The 17,062-nt window shown below is 37.5% G+C and overlaps 1 protein-coding gene across 1 annotated transcript in view; it reads left to right on the top strand.

The window, feature by feature from the left end:
- BTBD8 (BTB domain containing 8) overlaps positions 1-15,113 on the top strand; it is a 44,685-nt gene extending 29,572 nt beyond the window's left edge. Inside the window, 5 exon segments of the mRNA XM_072419887.1 lie at positions 1,086-1,725; positions 4,920-5,007; positions 8,013-8,143; positions 9,369-11,441; positions 14,011-15,113. Of these exon segments, the coding sequence (XP_072275988.1) occupies positions 1,086-1,725; positions 4,920-5,007; positions 8,013-8,143; positions 9,369-11,441; positions 14,011-14,456 (3,378 nt within the window). The 3' untranslated portion in view covers positions 14,457-15,113.
- Positions 15,114-17,062: the final 1,949 nt, after the last annotated feature.

Below are 17,062 nucleotides of genomic sequence, written 5' to 3'. Positions count from 1 at the left end.
ACCAGTGGCTGTTTTATGTAGTTGGAGGCATATCCTGCCTTGGTTCTGACCTCTGGATTACACTGATGGCACCATCCGAGTGTTTTAGAAACAGGGAGTGCTAATTGTAGGGTGCTCAGGTTTAGGTCTATTTTCCATTTTATAGATAAGCATAAGTAGCTATCAAACATAATTTTACCTTCTAAGCAAAAACAATAATGTTTTCCTATATAAGTGGGGGGGGGGGGGTAGGAAGAACACTGAAAAAAACACAAATGTCCTGCTAGTTAGAACAGTTGTTGAGAGATTGGTTGGTTTGGTTTGCTTCAAAGAAAATAAAAGTTCTCTATGGAATTTCTAACAAATTTTATCTCCTCCACAACAAACAAAAAACAAAAACAAATCTGTGTAGCTGGGGTCTTTGACTAAAGCAAATGTCTTCCCACTAAGTGGTATACTGTTTCCCTTGGTCTGCAACTACTCTTCTAATATAGCTAATCTAATCTACAATATTTCTCTGGGTGGTTCAGTTATTGATAACTTGATAAAACTGATCTCATTGTTGAGCATAGAACCTTAAGCTCCGCAAGAGCTGGATCAATGCACATTCCTGAGATGAAGAGGCATTTGCCTATACAAGGAAGACCTGTTTAATTTTTAGTTAGATAAATATTAATTTATTTCATTATTAATAATTATTAAAATAAAGGTTACTTAAAACAATAACAGGTAAGTAAAACAATCTGAATTTGTATGCATTTTGTTTGTTTCCAATGCTTAAACAAGTAAATCCAAACTTGCTTTAGAAAGCAAAATTTTTGAATTGTCAGATGAGTAAAGCACAGGTGTTGAGCAGAAATTTACTGATAGGTAATTCTGTTCTAGTCACAGCTATCTAGGTGGTCTATCCTGTTTCCTTCTGTGTCTCTCAGACCACAAATGAGGGATAATCCCCACTGTTGGCCACAAAAAAAAATTGAAAGGGTTTCTTCAAAAAAAATTTATTTTCACTTTTCATACACTTTTGTGTATATAGTTGTATTAAACATACATATGTATTGTATCTCAATTTTTTGTTTTTGTCTGGATCCTTTATTTTATTGCAGCAAAATAGACCTAAAGTTGTGAAGCCAAAAGAGGAACCATCAGAGAAAAGCAAGCGATATTCAGACAGTTACTTACTTGATCGGAAAAAGATGAAATCCGATTCATTGGGTGCTTCTGGTCATACAACAAATTTAACAAGAAGTTCTGCTGGAAAAGGAAAAGATGATGACTCAAAGGGAAAGGATGTCAAGAAAGCAACCAGCAAATTATCTAAAGACCCAAAGCCGACGGAAAAGACAACTACCACAAGACCAAAACTCATTGTGAAAACCAAATCGGAAAACAATGACAGTGCAAAGACTGAAGGTTGTGCTTCCAAAGTTGATTCCGCCAGCAATCCAAAGCCAGCATCTGTAAGAATGGGCGCTAGGCCCAAAGCATCAAATGGAAATGTTAATTCAACAGCCAAAGTAAAGTCAGTAAAGAAAACTGGCAAAGATCCTTCTTCTCCAGTGACCGGTGCATTGCCAAGTGTTAAATCTGCAAACTTAAATGGGGAACTTTGAAATGCTGCTTCGCCTTTAGGAGAGCAGAATGCTGACCGCCCAGCTGATGAGCATCCAAATTCTACAACCAGCTCACCACAGCTTAATAAGACTTTGAAAACAAATCCAGATTTTCCCAAAGAGGTAGCTGTAGGTAAGCATGCATACCTAGGGTTTTTTCCACTGCAATAGAATATAGGTAAACATGTATTCCACATTTATGTCAGAGAAAAGCAACCTGTTTTTAAACCCTTTCTAGATCAGGCAAAAAAGGTCTTTATACCACAAATTCTTGCCTAAATTTGAGGTAATGTCAGGCATGAGTCTTCTGTCCTCTTCACTGCAAAGGATCCATTTTTAGTTGGCACTATCACTGCCAGAGTGACAAGGACATGTTCTATTTGCTGTCCAGTGATGGGGTCTTTTCAGGATCCAGAGGACGTCAGCTTTTTGATGTTATGAAGTGCTGAACATGGGCACAGAATATAATCTTAAAACCACCACTCTCATAAGCAGTAGTCAGTAAGAGACACAGAAGGCATGGTTAGGAGAGTATAAATAGGTAGAAGGTATTTATATGTTAGATAACCAGTGAGAGGTGTTGGTGGTAGAATAGGAATTGGAGGCTTTTCCCAGAGATGGGCTTTATGTGAATTTTCCAGAATGAAAAGCAAACTATCCTTATTTTGATACTTTTACTCATTAGGGACTGAGCTCATTATTACAGCATCAGACTGCTTTCCATAACAACCCTTATTAAAAAAGAGCAGTAAGACTGGGGATCTTTTAAAGGCATATATGAGAAGTTTACTTTTCAAAAAATACCAGTACAAAAATTACACATTTAAACATAAGTAGAATTGGCCCAGGAGAGCACAAAACATAATATTACTACTACACCAATGTGGCACTAAGCATAAGCTTGCTAGTGTACCAATGTGGGACATTTTAAGAGAGCGTCCAATGCAAGATCACAGTCTCTGTGCTTGACGCGTTTCACTGTTATGGGCTTCTTCATTGTATTATCAATGGAGTCATTCAGAAATGGTTATGAATGTCCTGTGGTGCACATAAAGGTGTATGCTTCCAGTAGCATTTTAACATAATTTGTCTTCCTCCACAGCATCATGCAGCCAACACCCATTTCAAAGGAAAGCCAGTAGGCAAAATGGTTCACTCCTGCTTCAGGGACCCACATTATTCTTAATGTGTAATGTAAATGGAAGTGTAGAACTGCAGTGAGAGATGAATAAAGGTATTATATTTAACAGGAATTTACTCATAGTGTACATTCTGCCAGAGAACCACAGTTGACAAGTTTATATTTGAGATTGCTACCTAAACTCATTTGGTAATAATTGTTTTTTTGGTCACTCAAGCATATTCATTTGAGGCTAGCCAAATACAGTTTTATTAAAACAAGTCAATTTGTAATTGCAGGGGTTTTGGTAGCATGATCTTTTTTCTGATGCTCTAATTCTTTTAGGGTGTAATGTTGAAGTGGTATTTGACAAAGGAATTCCTCATCGCTCCTTGCTAGAATAGCATGGTGGTCTGCTAAGTGTTTGCCACTTCTTTTGATACTATTTGGTACAGTATGTGAAGGTGATGTGTACACAATTCTTAAAGCAGAACAGAACAGCCATATTCTTTATTCTTCTTCCGCATTCTGCTCATGACATTTGATCTTAAACTGAGCGGTACTGGGACTGGGTGACATGTCTTCCTGAATACTTTTAAAAAAGAAAAAGCCACTGCGCACACATGAGATGGAATGCCTATTTGTGTAGCAGGAGCAGCCCACAGCCTCCCGGGATATCTGATAACACAGGAAGTTGTGGCTTTCCCCTTCAGTTTTTACTTTCAATGTATTTCATTTTTGCACCAGCTGTTTTCCACTGGCAATGTGAATATTAAACCTACTGTGTGGGAACATACATATCTGGACAAACTTATTGGTACCCCTCCACAAAAAGAGAACTCACAATTGTCTTTGCAGTAACTTCAAAATTACAAAAGTGATTGGCATAGTCCAATGCTTTGTTTTTAGCCATTCTTGAGTAATTTTAGCTGTGTGTTTCAGGTCATTTTCCCATTAGGGGATATCCATGACATGTGACTGAGAAAGAGATTTTTGATGCTTGGGAGTACATTTCACTCCAGAATATTTTCATTTTAGATTTCATTGCTTTTTTTTGGCAAAGAACTGATGGGGCTTGACAAAAAAAAACTTTGTTTGTCTCAAAAGACATTTTCCATGAATCATTAGACTTGTCCACATGTACTTTAAAAAATTCTTGTGATGGATGGTGTGATAGAGTTCAGTTTGGATATTGTCCTTTGTGTTTTTTATCGCTTCTGCCTATTCTGGGGTAAATTTTCTTATTCCCTCCAGGAAAGTTGTGTGCAGTGCTTTGGTTTTTAAGCTTCATTATAATATTTGAAACTTCTCAAAGGAACATTAGGCTGCTTGGAGAATATCTTGTAGTCTTTGCTTTTAACATGCTTGTCTATAATTTGTCTTTCTAATCTTCTCAGAAAATTCAGTCCTTTGCTTTCTCTAGCCTATATTAAATGGTGGGACACAAAAAAATTGCTATATAGCAGAGTGGCTACTAGTCTTCATTTAAATATCTTTGTCGAATAATCACACTTACTTTGCTTTACAGTAATATATGGGGTGACTTCTTGTTATTGCTTTTCAGAAGGATATATTGAACTTCTTCAATGAGGTGTAGGGGTACCAATAAATTTGTCCATGGCTATTTGCCCACTAATGTTTGGTCAGTGTCAAATAAATCAATAACAAGTCACACAGTGCCAAAACATTTTTTGATCCTTATTTAGAGGGCAACTGCAAATTCATATTGACTTCTGTAAAAAAAAATTAAAAAAAATTGATGTTTGCTAGTATATCATTAGATAATTAGTTGGTTGATATAGGTCAAACACTAGATCATTCTTTGGCCAGTTTGGAAGCCTAACAAAAGTTACTTGTAATTCTCTTGTCATTCTTGTTTAACTTTCAAAGCATTTATAGTTTTCCTTCTTGGCTGAAGACAACACAAACTGGCCAATGTGTTAATTTTTGTTTAAAGTTTATGAACCAACGTATTTGATGAATGGATTTTGAGTTGAGTTCAAATAGGGTTCACTTAGTTTTTAAATGGCTTAAAAATTAGGTACTGAGAAGTTTTGAAAATAAACAATTTAAAGCAATGTCATACTGTATTGTATACATGATAAATGCAAAGCGTGCACAATGTTGTGGTAAAACAGTGCAAATGACACAATAACTACATTTTGCTCCTACATTAACATATTCAATTGATTATCTTGACTTCACAGGAGCAAAATCAAAACCTGCAACAAAGATTTCCAATGGTGTGTCCACTAAAAGAAAGGTCACTGAAGCTGAATGTCGAGAGCCAAGCAGGTGTGTTCAAATGTACTTTCTTTCTGCACTAAAGATTTAAATTCAGAATTTAGTAAACAGAATGTTTCCTCATTTACGTCTTTTTTACTCACTATTCTATTCTTTTATGCATCTCTTTGTGAAAACAACCATCTTGTTAGAAGCAGGGCTTTGCTTTTCTTGTATCAGAATTGCCCAGTGATGATTGATAGGGAAGCAGTCAAGAAGCACCAGAAGAAATGCATAAAGCACATATACACACAATAGATGAAGTGGAGGCAGTTCCAGTGCAGAAGGGTTTAAAGCTGTGATACTAAGCACTGAAGTCATGTGCTTGATGGATTGTCATTAACACCTTACAGCCTTAAAGCATTCTCCTCTGCTATCTCTGCTTTTAGGTGAGCCATGTGAAATTTCAGTCTTCTGTCCAGTCCTGATGCTCAACTACAGTGATGGCCGTTGCCTCCAACCATCTGACCAACTGTTTAGGTTTACCTTAAGCTTAGGTTGCATTGCTGCTACATGCTCATAACCTGTCTGATTCTAGAAACTGGGAGTAGAAACTTGGTCCTCGGGTCATACTACTAGCTATGCTTGCATAAATACAGTTAGATCCATATATATTTGGACAGACAACTTTTTTCTAATTTTGGTTCTGTACATTACCACAATGAATTTTAAATGAAACAACCCAGATGCAGTTGATCTGCAGACTTTCAGCTTTAATTCAGTGGGTTGAACAAAAAAGACTGCATACAATACTGAGGAACTAAAGCCTTTTTAAACACAATCACTTCATTTCAGGGGCTCAAAGTAATTGGACAAATTAAAAAGCTGAAAATAAAATGTTCATTTCTAATACTTGGTTGAAAACGCTTTGCTGGTAAAGACAGCCTGTAGTCTTGAACTCGTGGACATCACCAGATGCTGGGTTTCCTCCTTTTTAATGCTCTGCCAGGCCTTTACTGCAGCGGCTTTCAGTTGCTGTTTGTTTGTGGGCCTTTCTGTCCGAATTTTAGTCTTCAACAAGTCAAATGCATGCTCAATTGGGTTCAGATCAGGTGACTGATTTGGCCATTTAAGAATATTCCACTTCTTTGCTTTAATAAACTCCTGGGGTGCTTTGGCTGTTAGTTTTGGGTCATTGTCCATCTGTATTATGAAATGCCTCCCAATCAATGTGACTGCCTTTAGCTGGATTTGAGCAGACAGTATGTCTCTGAGCACCTCAGAATTCATTCGGCTGCTTCTGTCCTGTGTCACATCATGGATAAACACTAGTGTCCCAGTGCCACTGGCAGCCATGCATGGCCAAGCCATCACACTGCCTCCGCCATGTTTTACAGATGATGTGGTGTGCTTTGGATCATGAGCTGTTCCACGCCTTTTCCATACTTTTTTCTTACCATCATTCTGGTAACGGTTAATCTTGGTTTCATCAGTCCAAAGAATGTTTTTTGAGAACTGTGCTGGCTTGTTTTAGATGTTTTTGAGCAAAGTCTATTCTAGCCTTTCTATTCTTGAGGCTTATGAGTGGCTTACAGTTTGCAGTGCACCCTCTGTATTTACTTTCATGCAGTCTTCTCTTTATGGTAGACTTGGATATCGTTATGCCTACTTCCTGGAGAGTGTTGTTCAGTCTTCGATCATCCACCACTGTTGTCTTCCATGGATGTCCAGGTCTTTTGGCGTTGCTGAGTTCACCAGTGCTTTTGTTTCTTTCTCATGATCTACCAAACTGTAGATTTTGCCACTCCTAATATTGTAGCAATTTCTCGGATGGGTTTTTGCAGCTTAACAATGGCATGTTTCACCTGCTCAGAGAGCTCCTTTGACCGCATGTTGTCTGTTCACAGCTAAATCTTCCACATACATGCAACCCCCCCCCTTCAAGTCAACTCCAGGCCTTTTATCTGCCTAATTGAAGTGACATGACATAAAGGAATTGCCCACACCAGCCCATGAAAAAGCATTTGAGTCAATTGTCCAATTACTTTTGAGCCCCTGAAATGAAGTAATTGTGTAAAAAAAAAAAAAAAAAAAAAAAGGCTTCAGTTCCTCACATTGTTTTGCAATCTTTTTGTTCAACCCACTGAAAAGCTGAAAGTCTACAGTTCTACTGCATCTAAGTTGTTTCATTTAAAAATAATTGTGGTAATGTACGGAACCAAAATTAGAAAAAAGTTGTCTCTGTCCAAATATTTATGGACCTAACTGTATATAACCAAAAATCATGTTGTTACTTCTAGAACATATAGCCAAAAATCATGTTGTTGCTTCTAGAATCTTTGGCATAATTAGAGTTGTTCTAGTTCTGTTCCATTCCTTCTACCTCATTGACTGAGCTTATTTACTACGAGCATGCAAGGCTTTATGGGCCTAAGTTCTTCTTTTATATGCTGACTTTGACTATTGAAACCTCAGGTGTACTGTTATACCTTCCTTTGCAGATTCTGGATTTGCCTATTGGGTTAGTGGTTTCCACGCCATTGGATGTAGGGCCTCAGTTATTCCAGTTTTAGCCTAAATATTTTGTCTTTTGAAGAGCTCAAGTCTTCTGCAATCACTCCAAAACTAATAGAGATTGTTACTGCTTATAAAGCTGCAGTGCTTGCAACACTTTTAAAACTAACAAAAAAAATGCGGTCTGTCCCCACCGTGGACCCAACAATGTCTTACCTTAACAAAGCAACCACAATTTCAATGGAAGATGAACATGTGTACTTCTTATGGGCTAGTTCAAATAATACACCCTCACTTTAGACTGCATATTTGCTGATAACATTGTCATTACTGTACATAGAATAGGGACTAGACTTTCTTTTTTTTTATTTTGCTAGATCAGGCAGTATCACCCTCATGGTTATTGGCACATTAGGGTTGTGCTAATTTTTAATGGCTGATGTACCTTGTTTGCAGGATAACCGTTTTTTGCTCGCTTATGTATATTCTCTTTATTGTGTTATTTCTATGGTGACTGGAATTTTTTGTATTGTTTCTTTTTTTGTTGTGTTTACATTTATCAGCATGTCAACAAAAAAATTACCAGCTGAAGGCGGGAATGACTCTGGGCTTCAAAAACGAAAAGTAATTAAAATGGGAACTGCTGCTCAACAAAGGCCAAAGAGTGCCCCGGCTACACTGTCTAAAAAAACAGGTACATTTTTATTTTAAAATTTTTTTTTCCCTTTGTGAAAATGATACCTGTGCATTAAAATGACTAGCATAAATAGACATAGTAAATTAAAGGGGATAAGCAGACTGTCTTTTTTTCTTCATTTCAAGCAGAATATACAGTAAATCAGGGCTATTTGTGAATGTTTCATAAACTGGTTACTTAAGACGTGAAGAGACTTTGTACTTGGTTGGTAAAGAATTTAAAAAAAGATTTTCTTCATTGACTGACACAGGAAGGCTTTTACATTTGAATTACACTCCTGAGTAAAGGAGGATTGGACACTGGCAAAAAAAAGGTCATTCCAGGATAACATCCCTCTTCCATTACCAGCTTGCCTCAGGTTTTTGTTAGTGCACTAGCAGAATGAATATTTGTTAGGCAGCAGTAGAATTCAAAAGATTATTACCCGTCTGTGTTCCTTAATGAAATAAAAAAAAAAAAAAAACAAAATACAAATTTACCTTCAGGTCAGTATTATTTTACCATGAATTCCGAGAAAAGGATTTTACATTGAGTACAGGTATGTGCTGTAGTTTGCAATAGTGAGGATACTCTTTAAACCATCAAAGTCCTCAGCTACTCATTACTACGCTGCCTAATACCTACGTTGTCCCTTATGCCTGAATGTTTGTTTATCCCTGTTTTATCATCTTAGAAAGCAAAACATTTCTCAGTCTGTATCCCTTGAAGTATTCCAGTCAAAAATTAAGTTTACCAGTTAAAGTGTGACCACACATTCACGGTAAAATAACAATGCTGCCGATTTGTGCTAGTGCTGCCATAATAGGAATATTGTTTTATTTTACTTTTCTTCATATGTAGTTTTCATTAAAATTACTGGCAACAGAGGCTAAAGAAACTCTTCTTAAGTCCAAATAGACATTGATCTTTTTTAGTATGTTCACACTTTGCATGCACCATAGTAACACTTGTCTGCCAATCCTCTATTCTCCATGTCCCTCATACGACTCCCATTCACTGGCAAAGAACACTCGAGAAACTGAGCCAGTACACACCCTTTAAGGAGTACAGATTAGCACTCTACCTAAAAAGACTAAGCACAGATTTTTGGATAGTGTAGTCTTTTTATTTCTTCCAGCCGTTGATATGTCTGGCGAGCCATTCTGGGTTTATTTTCATTTTTACATTGCATTGTACAGTTGTGCACCAAGCCTTCTGATTTTCCTCTATTTTTTTTTAACAGGTGTATCTGGAGATACTTCAGACATGCCTAAATCCATTTCTTCCAAACAAACTGAGGTCAAAACGGAAACCAAGTTAGTGAACCATTCTATATCTGTGGACAAGCATGCATCTGTGAATAAAAAGGCTACAAAACCACCTGTCACATCAGCAAACAAAACACATTCAGCAGTGTCAAGTAATAAACACAGTTTAGGCAGTAGTAAATCCCCTGTATCAAATCCTAAAGACTCCAAACCTAAGACTCAAAGTTCTTCTAAACCTTTAAGCCTAAACCACAAGTCGTATCAAAAAAGTTCCCCCTCGTCAGTGAAAAAATGCCACAATCTAGCTGCAAATGCAGAGAGCCCATTGTCTGTAGCAGATGAAGTTGAGCAATCCGCCTCCCATCATTTGGTAGAAAGAGCCGAAAACCTTGTACAACACTGTTCTGAAGGCCAGTCATTCACTGCACATGAGCCTTGTCAGGAAAATTCAATGAGCAATCAAGACTCTATGATACAGAAGCCTAATTTAGAGTATTGCGAATGCCAAGAAAATCTTCCAGCAGCATCTGTTCTTCATTACGCATCTAATTCAAAAGAATGTTTGTCAGAAGCAACAAATCAAACCAAAACGGCAAATGTTGACAATGCTGGGTCAGGTGAAGTGTACATTACAAATGAGGCAAACGAGAAGAAACCAGATTGCACAAATATCTGCGAATCAGAGAATTCTAAATTTGCTGACAGTTCAAGCGAAAGTGAGTTATGTTCCGTTAAAGAGGTTGAAAGGATTCCAAAACAAAAAGAGAAAGATGACACAACCACTAGCAGAGCTATGCCAAGTTATAATGCTGCTGAATCCCCTTCCGTAAGTAGTTCTACCAGCAGTCATCCTGCGCAAAGTAATAGTGGACAATTTATGAATTGTTTGTCAGAAAGGCAGTTGTCTGATTATCATACTGAGATGAATGCCACAGAATGGGCTGATCAGGAGAACTTTGAATTTATAAGCCAGTGGAATAAACACTCAGGTATACTACATGAGCGTGAGAGCCCCGAATCGGAGAGTGGCAGTGCTAGTACTTCTTCTGATGACATCAAGCCAAGGTCTGAAGATTACGATGCAGGTGGTTCTCAGGATGATGATGGTTCAAACGAAAGGGGAATCTCTAAGTGCAGCACAATGCGGTGCCATGATTTTCTTGGTAGAAGCAGCAGTGACACAAGTACCCCTGAAGAACTAAAGGGTTATGATGGCAGCTTAAGAGTTGATGTAAAAATGAAGAAAGACAGTACAGAGTTATTCCGAGTCAATTCGACTAGCGATGACGAAGGACCTCAAAAAAGAATGGAGCCATGGCTGCAAAGGGATGTGCCCAAACATAGTTCCCATCACACAACAGTATGCAGCAGTGTGCAGTTTTCTCAGGAAATCGAACATCTATCCTCATCAGCTGATGAAACTGAAGATGAGCGATCAGAAACTGAAAGCACTGGGCTTAAAGCTCCAGAAGAAGTTGCCACTCAGCCCTTTCAAGGTATTGTAAATTTAGCTTTTGATGATATCGCTGAAGTAGAGGGCGACACTCAGCGAGCTACTGGAAATAAAAGTTTTAAGAGATCCGTACTTTTGTCTGTGGATGACTGTGAAGAACTGGGATCTGACGAAGGAGATATTCATCTTTCCCAAATGCGAAAACCTGCGTCCCTAACACCATCAGATGTGTTTGAGAAAAATGGTACTGAGAACTGTTCTGAATTTTCTCATAACCATGACCCCAGTCACATGGATGGCAAGGCAGAATGTGCATCTTTGACTGGAAACCAACCAGTATTTGATAAAAAGTCCATGACTGATGGTGACTTTGAAGAGTCTGATGTATGTAAAGGCTACTACAAATCCAAAGAATGTGAAATTAAGTCTCAGACAAGACCCTGCCATTTGGATCTGTATACTGAGTTATCTTCTGATACACAAAGGTTTTGCTGTACTAAAACTGGTAATGCATGTAAGAGTCAGTTTCTTGACTACCAAGGCAGAGACAACCATGTACCATCTACTGAAAGCTCCAACACTACTTTATCTGCAGGTAATGAACATTAGCTATCACACAATAGAGCTGTATTTACTTATAGTGCAGCATTTTGTGGTCTGCTATGCTGACCTTTTATGGCTTTCATAATTTAGGCCACTGAAACAAAATAAGTATGAGGATCAGGAATTCGGATTTTACTGACTGCATGCTTGTTTTTAAGTCAGTGACTTAAAGTAATTTTTTTCTGAGATGACCAGACTGTTTTCAGAAGGTGGTCAGCATTGGCAGCCTACATTATTCTCTCTGTATACATTTCCTTAAAGCATTAAAAAATACCCAATGTTGTAGTGGTGGAGTATTCACACCAAAACTCACTGTAATTACATTTTCTACATAATCTCCACTGCAGATTTCACAGCCACTTTTCATTTATTATGTGTAGCCCTGAAACCCCAGCTAGATTACTTCTGTAGCAACAAAATGGTTTTCACAAAAATTTGAAGAATGGAATAAATAAAGTGAAAAGTATTGTGGTGCATATATACATAGACCAAAGTTCCTGCTGTAATATTTATTTATATGTATATCAGAATGGCTGAAAATGTTAACATATTGTCACAAAAACTGAGACCATTTAAATATCTGCAAAGATTTTTATATTTTTAACTGTTAGATTGACCCAGTCTGTAGGCATTTATGCCACTATCCTTCATCCAGAGTTGGCTCGCCTTTGGTAAATTCGGCTTGGGCACAAGCCACACTGTAAATAAAGCTGTATGAGTTGTTTCTTAATCCTTGAAAATCAATTTTGTGATAATACTTCTTTTACATGCTACAACTTGTGGTCCATCCAGGCCACAGTAGCATTGTTTTTGTAAAAGGAAAAATAAAAAAGGCTCCACCCCTCCTCAACCTAATGCCACTTTGGCTCCTTTGTTTGCCCCACTTGGCAACAATATTCAGTGGTAAAGTAAAAGGCAGAGGTAGAGTGACCTCACACATGATAGTGCTTGGGTCTAACAACCAATCACTAGCTACTGGTGTCACTGCTGATGTCCCCTAGCATCCAAAATCTGGGCAAGTAGAGCCACCTGCGGCAGGGAAACCACTGGCTGGGCAAGTATAAGTGTTGGGAAGCACTTTTGCAGCATTGTAACTTTGCCATGATGGTTTTTAAATTTGTTCAGCCTTAATTTGTAATACTGATATTTGTATCTTTTTATTCCTTTCACTTTATGCATTCCATCTTCTTATGTATATTTTTATATAGAAACTGTTTATCACTCAGAAAAATAATTCTACATTTTTGCAAAGACAACCAAAAGTCCTCAGCCTACTAGTAACCTATATTTAGCTGGGTTGTCTGTAAAATAAATTAGAACATTCTGACTCGGATCCAAATTCTCTTATAGCTGTGTGTGCAGCCAATGCTTACCTCTTTCCTTCCCACATAACTCCCACTATTCTGATGAGCTGGAAGATGTAGATGAGAAATCACTTATAGCAGAAACCGGTATAAAAGCCAATGTCAGACATTGCAGCAGCAACATCATATTTTAAAATTGGTATTTATTGTGAAGTAAACTTAATATGAAATTACATATTTAAATAAATATTAATTTATTAGTTTCATTCATTTAGATTATTATTATGTCTTGGCATTTTTTTTTTGCCAAATTGTACCTACTATAAACTATCAATAATGGGTATATTATACAGTAATGTGTTATTGTAAACAGACTCCTATTTTTTTGTCACAAAAACTAGAGCCATGGCAAATCCCTTGCATTATAAAGGGGCTTTTGTAATTGCAAATAAGTAAAGCTTGATTTGGAAATATAGCTATATCTGTTAAGACATTTGCCAACAGTGATTGGAAATGTAGTTGTCCTATAGAGCTCCCTTAACAGGAGAGCTTTAATTTAGGGGACAGAATAAATGGTCAGTCCACATAAAAGGTTTCTTACAACTTTGAGTAGCGGCTGTTTCAATTGTTCATTGCTTGCCGTAAGTTCCTGCGCATGCAAGTTTCTACGCTCACAAGGGTTCTTGCCCTTAGTGAATGGTGTAAAATGTACAAGGTTGCTACTGCAAAATAATAAAGGCTTCACTGGTAGAGGTATTCTGATGCAGATATATTTGCCAATGGAGTTGCTGAGATTGTAAGAAATTAGTGGGTTGTTCAGCATCTATCAGTAACTGAATTGCATTGGGTTGGCTGACCTTGTCCCACTGATGTTAATTATGGCCTAATCATCTTCATAGAGGGGTTTACCTACATATATTCTTTGCTAGATAGGTAGAGGTACTGGGCCATGTGATATCATTTTAAGTTAATCAAAAACTTAATACAAGAGAATCAACCCTTTTGTATTATTCTAATTGAAATGGCTACTCAAATAACCCATTTTCTGTATCAGAAATTTCAGAAGTTTGCTTCTTAGGGCGATCTAATGCTTGACTTTAATTTCTAAACAGTGATTTTCCATATTGCTGTCTAGAAACATATATGTTTGTGAAATGTCTGTGTACCACAGTGTTTATTGATTGTATGTTCGTCTTCGTTGACTTTGGGGGGAGAGCATAACTATTTTACAATGTACAGTATTATGAATTATTTCAGGACACATAGATGATATTGACTCATTGGCCCAAACCTGCATGTATGACCATCGTCCTCCAAAGTCCCTTTCTCCTATATACGAGATGGATCCTGGTGAAGGAATTGAGCAGAGACTGAAGACTGAAGCTAGAATTATGGATATTGAAATTGAAGATCAGCAATTTGTAGAGAGGGACTGGACACTGCTAAGACAGCTGCTAGCTGATCATGGCTCAGATGCTGATATTATAAACTCCGTCCCTGAGGATCTCAGCCTAGCACAGTATCTAATCAATCAGACATTGCTTTTAGCTAGAGAGAATTCTAAGTCTCAGGGCAAAGCATGGGGGGATTTGTCATCTCCATTCGAGGACTCTACAAGCATCACAGTGACTAGTTACTCTCCTGATGAGTGTTCATCCCCCCATGGAGAATGGACTATCCTTGAATTAGAAACTCATCACTAGGTTCCGTTGTTTTCACTGTTTTTGAACCAATAATCTTTCCAGGGTTTGTTACAGGTATCCGCTCAATGTTTAATAAGCAGTCAGATCATTTATATAAAGCTGTTTATAGGTAACCTATAGTCATTTCGATACTAGAGTACTAGTACTACAGCTGTACACTAAATTTTCCACAGCTTGTACTGGCTAATGCTTTTCTCTATATATATATATTCTCAATATATATATCTATCAATAATACAAATTCTTTTACTACAGTGTATATTATCTATAACGAAAACTCCAAAAAGCTGCATATAAACTTAAATCTCAGTTTTCCAGCAAGCAGTCTGGCTTTTTGTTTTCTTCCAGCTGACACAATTCATTTATTTTCAGATGATAACAATAGTTTGGCTAAGAACAGTTTGTGCCAAGGGTACTTTTTTTTTTTTTTTTTTTTCCACTTGCCAAGTTTGTATCACATAGTTTGTTCAAGTAAGACTTGGGAATGCCATTTGTGTGTGGTGATCGAGCAAGACTTGGGCATGACATTTATGTATGGTACTTGATCAAAAGAGACTGTCTTAAGTGAATTCTAATCAGAATGAAATTTTATGACTGTTCTTTATTTCTCAGAGCCTCTTGAGAGGCCAAAATGTAAATAAAATTGAATTGATATTACCTGTTTGGAGTGTTTTGTGTTTTATACAGCTTTTTTACTTGACAACAAAAGATTGCAATGTCCCTATTGCAGAATGTTCCATCTATTCCTTTGCTGGTGTCAGCCAGAAAATGTTGATTTTCCATTACTTTCTATACAGCCATCAATGTATACCAAGACAAAAATGGTGACCCCCTTTCCTTAGCAATTTTACAGAAAAAAAACATGAGCGGGATTTCCTAATCCTTCTTCACATTACCCAAGGCTTAAAAGATGCTTTGGCTTCAGATGCATTTTAAAGAAAAACTATGGCCAAAAAAGAAACACATGCTTTTTTTCCCACTAGCATGAACATAGTAGTAGTCTTTAGTCTTTAGTCATAGTAGTCTTTCGTTTTTCCCCAGTTCTCCTGTAACATAGATGTATTACCTGTTGCCACTGACATTAAGTATATTGTTTTTAAACTCCATCGTGATACTAAAATTATATATTAGTCCAGTTGAAAACAGTCTAACAGCCACCTCGCCACAGGTTGACAGCACAGCTGTCCAAGCGTGGCTACACTTTTCTTCCATAGATAAGGAAAATTGAGAATGACCACCCTGGAACAGGGTTACTTTCCAGGTTACCAGAGGAAATGGTATAGGAAAAATGCAAGCATCACATCTAGAAACTAGTAATATACATATCAAATGTTTGTTTTTGCATGCACTGTTAATGATGATCAATTTGATCAAATCTAGAACAAGTGAAAGAATTCAGCTTGGTACCTGGGAGGAGGCCAATCACCAGGTCTGATTATAGGGGGAGGATGACAGAAGCTCTGAAGGCTTCAGTTGTCTGAAAATAAAAACTTGCTCACAAATTTTAGGACACTATGGTGGAAAATTGGGGGTTTTGAGAAAGGTAAGTGCAGACAGTTTATCGTGACGGCAATGAACCTTATGTGTTACTTTACCTTGTGTAGGCAATGTACAGGTTTGCTTTATGTTGACACTAAAAAATAGTGGGAATGCAGTTATCTCTGCTCTTTAGGGAGTCTCAATGGTTGAATCAAAAACTCTGGCATGGATCTCTCACAATATGGAGTCTGAAAGAAACAATAGTGGTAGGCAATTTTTGCTGACCAACATCTCTAAATTCGATTATTGGTATTTGGAATTTGGTAGGGTTGTGCGGCATCAGACCTTGTTGAAGGCTTTGTGTTACAGTATCCCTTGGCTAACAGATTTTTATCTTTCATGGATGCTAATAAACGATTATCCTTTGGTAGTGATTTCCACTGTCTCAAGCAAAAACACATCATTAGACCTTTGAGTCCCAGAGGATGAGGTCCCAGCCAAAACCTCCCAGAATTATATTGTCCTGTCTCCACTGATCGTGCAGTGCTGCTAGATGTCACCTGATTTGCCCGTAAGGAAGTAGACGGCACGTTTTCGTTGTCCGGCCGTGTTATTTTACACTGCCTGCTTTTAAATTGTGTTCCAGCTGTTTTGCGATTGTTAGTATGACAGGCTACAAGGAACAAAGAATTTGTAAGATTTTGTTGAATAGGGGAAGATGGCAGTGAAAACCCACCAAATGTACAAACAAGCATTTGGGAATAAAGCAATGACATACACTCAAACCTTTAAGCAGTTTAAAAATGACAGAACATCTGTTGATGATGGTGAGCGTTTCAGATACCTTTCAACTGGGATCACTGATGCAAATGTGGCAAGAGTGAAAAACTGGTAATGTACTGAATGACAGCAACACTCCTGTCTGGTCTTTTGACCATTGAAGAAAAGGAACATCAAGATAAGGTTTTCACAGAGCTAAAGCAACAATGTAAAGATTACCCAAACTTCATTTTTTAAAAATCATTACTGGAGATAAAACATAGGTATACGATTACCATCTTTAAACAAAACTGCAGTCATCTGAGTGGAATTTACCAAGACCAAAAACCAGTGCATCTATACAGCAG

Source organism: Pyxicephalus adspersus, chromosome 8, assembly GCF_032062135.1.
Source record: "Pyxicephalus adspersus chromosome 8, UCB_Pads_2.0, whole genome shotgun sequence".
Taxonomy (NCBI): Eukaryota; Metazoa; Chordata; class Amphibia; order Anura; family Pyxicephalidae; genus Pyxicephalus; species Pyxicephalus adspersus.
This window is presented reverse-complemented; position numbering and strand designations above follow the sequence as displayed.